At 30.4% G+C, this 7924-nt stretch overlaps 1 protein-coding gene across 2 annotated transcripts; it reads right to left on the bottom strand.

Moving 5' to 3' along the window:
• Nucleotides 1-1607: 1607 nt before the first annotated feature.
• On the bottom strand, nt 1608-4667 carry LOC101503741 (PHD finger-like domain-containing protein 5A). 2 transcript variants are annotated; one of them, XM_073368204.1, is made up of 3 exons: nt 4507-4596; nt 4326-4378; nt 1608-2127 (listed from the first exon to the last, which is right to left on the bottom strand). In XM_073368204.1, exon 3 carries the CDS (start codon nt 2104-2106, stop codon nt 1774-1776), a length of 333 nt encoding a protein of 110 aa, XP_073224305.1. In that variant the 5' UTR covers nt 2107-2127; nt 4326-4378; nt 4507-4596; the 3' UTR covers nt 1608-1773. The 2 variants fall into 2 exon arrangements, with proteins under 2 accessions (XP_073224305.1, XP_027190090.1); XM_027334289.2 differs by lacking the exon at nt 4326-4378 and having other exon boundaries at nt 4507-4667.
• Nucleotides 4668-7924: the final 3257 nt, after the last annotated feature.

Raw genomic sequence — 7924 nt, forward strand, 5'->3', positions numbered from 1 at the left:
GGTTGTGAGGATTGGACTAGCCCGAATTGGATGAATCAGTATACCTCTTGTGTATGATCTTTTTATCCCTTATTTTTAATCATTTGCATGCACATATCACATTTCATTATCATTGTTTTTATTTACAACCTCTCAATTTCATATAAAATGTCCAGAATGTTCTGGTTGGTTAAGAGTTTACTAATCAACTTTTGATTATCAAGTTTAATCTTGAATAAAACATCAATTAAAGTGAAAGAACTAACTTTTAAAAGGGTCACAATTCAAACCCCTCTTTCTTGTGACTATTCATTCTACTTCAAGAAGATCTAAGCAAAAGATATTTGACTTTGTTCAAGATCGTGCGTGCAAGAAGTTTAAGGGTTGGAAGGAAAAATTTATTTCTTCAACATAGCGAGAGGTACTCATTAAATATATGGCTCAATTCATTCCCACGTTTTGAATGAGTTCTTTTTAGTTGTTGATATGTCTTTGTGACCATATTGAGCCTACGATTAAACAGTTCTTGTGGGGTTACAATCATGTTTAGAAGAAAGAAAAAAAATCATTTACTAAACTAGTATAAATATTGCGAGAGGTACTCATTAAATATATGGCTCAATTCATTCCCACATTTTGAATGAGTTCTTTTTAGTTGTTGATATGTCTGTGTGACCATATTGAGTCTATGATTAAACAGTTCTTGTGGGGTTACAATCATGTTCAGAAGAAAGAAAAAAATCATTTACTAAACTAGTATAAATATTGCTAGCCAAAAATAAAGAAGGAATGGGCTTCGTAAGCTTCAATGTGTTTTATCCTACTTTGCTTGCAAAAAATTGATGTTGTATTCTTTCTAATCCTGATTCTCTACTAAACAAGTGCTTAAAATTCTATATACTTTCCTTGTAGGAACATCATTAAAGCTTGTTTGAGTGACCCTCCAAGTTACACATGGAAAATGGTAACTCATCACTTCATCAACGCGTGGAAAGATAATTGGCTACCTTTGTGAATGACTATAAGATTTGATCCCCTAGGCATGCACAATCCGAGTTGCCTCAAGTATCTTAGCTAATTTTTTAGGAGTTCGGTATTTGAACAATGATACTTATTTGCCTTCTAAAGCCATGTGAATTCTTTAGTTACCTCTATCTTCTTCCATTGAGATGAATCATCTCTCTTGGGTCTAAATAAGAAAGGTATGTTCTCGAGTTACAAACATAAATTCTATCATACATTAGCATGATAATGACACCTCTCAAAATTCGATACATAATGAAAACTTCCGACTTTGGCCTAAACTCGCGACATTAACAAAGTATGTTAATTTAGCTAGGAAGACAATTCATAATGGCTTACCGGTGAAAAAGAATTTAATTAAAAGAGGTGTATCCATTGATCCTTTATGATCTTGGTGTCCTTAGAGAGAGAAATATGTTGACCATGTTTTCAAAAGTTGCTCATGGACCCAACATCTTTGGTTTCTTTCCCCATTAGATGTGTTGTTTCTACTTATTTTTAAGCTAAATTTGTTTTATCCTCAGCTCTCACTATTTAAATTGAAGATTGTCTCCATTGAAAAGATATTAGAGGGGGAGTAATGAGGGTTTATGACAGTTGCTAACTAATCAAACAATAACTGATAGTTGCTAACTAAACAAATAATAACTGTATCGATATAAAAGTTTACATGCACAACTTCTCATGTTCTCATCTTATGAGATAATATCTGATCATGGCACACATCGAGTAAAAAATTTAATAGAAATACAACGGAAGAATCCACCATCTTCATCTTTTCTTAAAACCATACTTCTTACGTTCATAGAATAAATCAGTTTTGGCACTCCCTAAATTAACAATTTTGGGGCAACCATCCCTATCTTTCTCCTGCTGAGTGCATTCTTTGCAGTAATAAGCATCTGAAATTCCTACTCCTCCACATATGACACATCGACCTTGAAATGATCCATAGTTGCATTCATCACAAACCCTGACAAGTGTACATGGACGCACGTAAGAATCGCATATCACACACTTCCCGTCACATTTCTCACACAATCGTCCAATAGCAATTCCTGGCTGCTTACGGCACATGATCAAATCAGGATGATGTTTGGCCATATTTCAACAACCTGGTAGATGCTGAATATGCATACAAAACATTAGGGTTGTCTACAATTGAAAGTTGAATAGAATATACTCAATAAAACACTATAGTTCTATCAAAACTAAACAGAACTTAAAATTTTGCAACAAAATAATCGGATAGCTTCATTGCAAAGTGAAAACTTAATAATCTTTCCTAGTAAGTATGCAAAGTGCAGTCAGAAAGTCTCTTCATCATTTTAGCAACAAAATGATCATGATCTTTCCATAAGAACGTGGTTTTGGTAGTAGCTAATAATCATAACAGATAACTGATTCTTTTTTTCATAAACATAAAGAAAAGAAAAACAGAATTTTGAATTTTCAGGTTATTGGGACGCTTAAATATAAAGGGGGACTGCAGGTACTGAATGACATTCTTTCTTACCAAGCTGCACACATAAGGCTAACCAAAAGTGACAATTTTACCACCCCACAACAGGCACCAAAATTTAGTTTTATCACTTTTCCTAATATGAATATCACAAAAGTGATAGAGAAAGGCTCTATTAATCCTAGCTAGCTCACAAACCTTCAACAACTAAGAACATGATTGAAAGCTTTGCCTCATAACAATAACATAGTTAAAGCTATTATTACCTACACGCCATATACCTCACTAGTTATCAATAATAATGACAATTTCCCACTCACTTTTTGTTTGACATATACCACAAGGCCACAGGATCATCATATAATAATCTGATACAACAGATTACTACCAACAACTCTAACAGGCTCAACCTCGAAGTATTGATTTTTTTTATCAGTATTGATTTTTGTAGCATGAGCCAAAAACAAATACAACTCATGCTTAAAATATAAATTAATTTCAATGCAGCAAGAATGAATTTGAAGTTGAAACTTCACCCAATAAAAAAAGATAAAAATAAAAATTTATAACAATGGTAAAATGAACCAACACCTTACTCATCCGTATGAACTCCCCCACAAATTGCAAAAGCCCAGTGGGCCAAGGCCAGAGCATGGACTTTTAGTTAAAAGATTCAGCTTCACTGTTAAATATGTTAGATCCATTTTATGGGCCAGCTCAATGCATTATGCAGCTATGAAACAAAATGCAAAACGATACAGAATCTCAAATATAGTATTTTACCAGCACCCATCATTGAATTATATCCCCTAATTATTTACTCCCAAAAAGGTGGCCATCCCCCTTCAAATTTGATTCGGGACAGTCCAACATGTCAAACATTAAAATTAAAAGTGAACAAACTTACTTCATAGCTCTTGCTTTTCTCAAATTAGCTAGTAAAAGAAAGGTATGCAAATATAAAAACATAAGTTTGTGGAGTAACATTCCTAAATATTAGCTACTTGTGTATAGCTATAGAAATAAAAGATAAAACTTCCATAAGTATTCTTTATATTTTATCCTTGTATTTTGCAATGTAGTCTTGTAAATCAAACATAGTTAGCTAAAATCATCCCAACATTTTCCCTAAATTGAAGAATTAGCTTAAGTTTTACATTTCTAAAGCTTGTCTGAGTGTGACTGTGAGTGTGTTTATCAATTGAAGCAGCCAATCAAACCAACCAAAATTAAGAAACCTTAACACAACATAATGCAAATAATTATTCAACTTTTCATTGATGCTTGAGAATGATCTTTGTACAAACTTTCTTAACTTATAAGTACAAGACTAACAATGATGATGATCGCTGTGTCAAGCTTTCTTTACTTACAACCAGTAAAAAATAACTCTCTATGACAAAGAAACTCAAACTTTTTTTTCAAAGCAGTAGTTAGTATCATCAACTATAATTTCAAGCCTAAGTATGGCTGTTCTACTTTTCCCCATATCTACTACTATCAGCTGCTACAACAGTGGTGTGATTCCGATATTATTTTAAACAATTACATTAACTTGTTTCTTTTCTCTTTATCAATTTCCTTTTTCTAGCGAATCATGCCAACTACAATCAGCACTGCCAACCAAACTATATAGTACTTACACAGTTACACTTCATATTGAAGGTGTGCCCGATATAACCTGACAGATGTAATTACATTCAATCACTTAAATTATTATCAATGTTTACATGTCAGTATCAGTATTACTTGATATACATATTACTGATATCCCCTAAAGCTCATCATTAATTGATGCCATATTCTCTGCTAAACCATTTTCAAATTCAATACCATAAAAAAGGTAAACAAAAATAAATACCTAAAAATTGATACACCAGAAATGCCACACAACAAAAAATCACGAAACAAAACCTAAAAGGAAGAAAGGTCAATCCCGAACAAAAACCACATGCAAACGAGAAAAAATTTGAAGAAAAATGATAATTTGTACCATTAATCATATGAGAGGGAAAAAGTGAAGAAGAGAAAAGAAAGCTAACCTGTGTTGACTAGGGTAGTGTTAAACGATGTCGCCTCTGAACTCAGAAGAAGAGTGTTATGCTGTTGCGGAAACGAGAGAGAGGAAAACATAAAATTTGAGCATCAAAAACGAGTGAAGAATGGAATTTCACAGAATAATCCAGACGACTCTTACAAGCCCAATACAGACTCTTATAAGCCCAAGCCCAAATTTACAAACATCTTTCTCGAAAATTATACCTCATACCCTTTCACTACACTGCTATCTCATATTTTATATAAATTATTCATTTTATCTTTCTTTTATTTTTCATTATTCTATTTCTTCATTTTTAATTTTTATTTCAAAAAACTTAAAATTTATGTTTTTTGAATAAATTCATTAATTTAAATTTTTCATAATACATATTTGTTTCGAAAAATTTAAATATTAAATTTTTCAAAATATTCTTGTATTTAGGAGAATCTAAACTTTAAATTTTTTTATGTACATTTTCTTTTATAATTTTAATTCACACTTTTTGAAAGCGTAGATAAAGAGATAATGTCGATAAAAACTAAAAATTTATATTCTCTAAAACATAAATATATTCATTAACTTAAATTTTTCAAAATTGTCTTGTATTTCAGAAAATCCAAACTTTAAATTTTTTTATACACTTTTTTTTTTTTTTTACAGTTTTGGGTTTATACTTTTTCAAAGTGTGTTATTTGAAATTCAATTTATTATTCCAACAAACTTTCTTTACCTTAAAATGTTGGTATGGATATAACATTCCTCTTTAGGCATTTACTTTGTAATGATGGTCCTTGTAGTTCTGGATCGGTCGGTGGATAGTATTAGCAAACCATGATTTCAACCTGTGAGATTATACTAAAATATCTTTTTTTAATATTTAAAGATCAAAATTATATATATATATATATATATATATATATATATATGACGTATCAAGTGAGAATTAATATTTATTGTGAGAAATGAAAACTATTAAAATGACTATCGAATTTAATTAATACTAAGCTCAAATTACTAATTAAATATGTTATGTGATTCTATCTCCACTCAATAACTCTTTCATACTATATGTTATAATATCTCTAAATTTATTTTTTTCATTTTCGTAATAACTCGAATTAAAAACTTCTTAATAAAGATATTATTTTTATATTTTTTTTACTTAAGAATTTTATTTTTATTAAACCTGCATTTTTATTATTTATTATAATTTTCAAATTTCAATCCTTATTATTGTAATATTTTATTGGCTCAAATTTTATAAATTTCAAATTTCAATCATTGTAATTTAACTATTGAAACTGTTATTTCGAGTTTATGTAATCTCATAACTTATTTTTTTTTTATTTAAGCATTATTAATTTATAATTAACTATTATAAACAATTTTAACAATAAATCCATTAATTTGTTTATGGTAATAAAAACGCTGGTGTGACTAGTTTGAATTATGATATTCAAAATTCGATTTTACAAATTCTATATTTAATTTTGACAATTATTTTTCAAAGGATTTTTTTAAAATACAAATTTTTTTCAGATTTATTTTTATTTACAAAAAACAATAATTGAAGAGTAGTTTTTTATTTTGATAAACAATAAAAATGCATGTTTAATAAAAGGTTTAATTGCAGTTTTGGTCCCCCTATTTTAACTCAATCGCGAAAGTAGTCCCCCCATTTTGTTTCTCCCCAAACAAAATTTTGGTCCAAAATTTGATGAAATTTCATTTTTTAAAGCTGTACTACACCATTTATGATCATATATTTCGGGTATAATTGTTGCAAATGAGATCTTGAGGCATAGTGTGACTTAAATAAATGCAAAAAAAATGAAATTTTATGAAGTTTTTTACCAAAATTATGCTTAGGGACCAAAACTTGGGAGAAACAAAATGGGGGGACTACTTTCGCAATTCAGCTAAAATAAGGGAACAAAACTGCAATTAAGCCTTAATAAAATTAAAATTCTTGAGTCAAAAAAATATATAAATAAAAATAAAATCCTTAAATAATTCTATCTCACAACTACTAGAATGAAGTTTATTTTTTGGATACAACATTAAGGAGTTTTTAATTCGAGTTATTACAAAAATAGAAAAAAAAAATAAAAATTTAGAGATATTATAGCATATAATATCCAAGAGTTATTGGATGGGGATACAATCACATAACATCTTTAGTGAGTAATTTAATTTTATGCGTTAATTAAATCCAATGGTTATTATTAATAGTTCTCATTTCTCATAATAACTATCAATCTTCACCGGATACGCTCCATATATATATATATATATATTGATTTTATTGATTTTCATAGTGGTTATTATTGATTTTATTGTTATTTCATAGTGGATATTATTGATTTTCTTTTTTTGCAAGTCTTCTGGTAAAAAAGTTATCAAGGAGAAAACGACAATATACTTCTAAATTTCAAATGACTGATGATCTTGAGAAATACATGGGAGTTCTCCTCTTTCATTACAGGTTAGTAGAAACTCTTTTCAATTTATTCTAGATAAGGTTGATCAACGTCTTTATGGGTGGAAGACGTGAAATTTATCTTTTTCAGGTAGGCTCCCCTTAACAAAGTCAGCTATTTGTGTACTTTCGAGCTATGTGATGCAATATGTTCTTCTTCCTATATCGATTTGTGATGTGGTTGATAAGAAGTATAAAAACTTTTTATAGGAAGATTCTGAAAATAACAAGAAGGTACACTTAGTTTCTTAGGATGAGGTGTGTATTCCTAAATGCTTTGGTGGTCCTGGGCTTATAATGGCATGTGATATTAACAATACTTCTTTGGTCAAGGCGGGATGAGACCTTTGTTCAAACTCGGAAGCTCTTTGGGCCAAAGTTGTAACACCCCGATTTTCAAAGCGGATGTGTATTTTTTTTTTCAAAAGAAATTAAAATAAAACAGAGAAAACAAATAAGGAAATACCTTTGGATAAATAATTGAGTCATTATAATTTACAAGCAGCGGAAAAGTTTCTCAAAATACGAATCCAAAGTATTTACACTTCAAAAGGTGGTACATAGACCCCATCATAAATAACATGTCAAACAGCCAATATTAGTATAGGTATAGTTTTCCGGATTAAAATACTGCAACCCACAGAGAAGGACGTCTAGTCCCTATACATCAACCTAATCTGATCATCCTACCAAAAAACTATACACCCTGGGTGATCTCCACGCGCCCCGTGAGATCTTCCTACATAGCTCCAGTCAAGCATTCCCATCCGTCGGGTACGAACCGGCAGGATCGTCCTGGCTCTCATCTGAGGGCAAAGCCCAGATTTCCACAATAGTTGTAAAGGGTCACCAACCGAAATTAACAGATAACACATAACATTTAAGTTTTAAATGCACAAAATAACCTTTCAACTAAGCATGCACCTTAAAAGGATTTCTC

The sequence above is a fragment of the Cicer arietinum genome, chromosome 5 (assembly GCF_000331145.2).
Source record: "Cicer arietinum cultivar CDC Frontier isolate Library 1 chromosome 5, Cicar.CDCFrontier_v2.0, whole genome shotgun sequence".
NCBI lineage: Eukaryota > Viridiplantae > Streptophyta > Magnoliopsida > Fabales > Fabaceae > Cicer > Cicer arietinum.

What these genes read in the sequence shown, in the direction of transcription:
- LOC101503741 (XM_027334289.2), bottom strand. Translation starts at nt 2,106, where the DNA reads ATGGCCAAACATCATCCTGATTTGATCATGTGCCGTAAGCAGCCAGGA.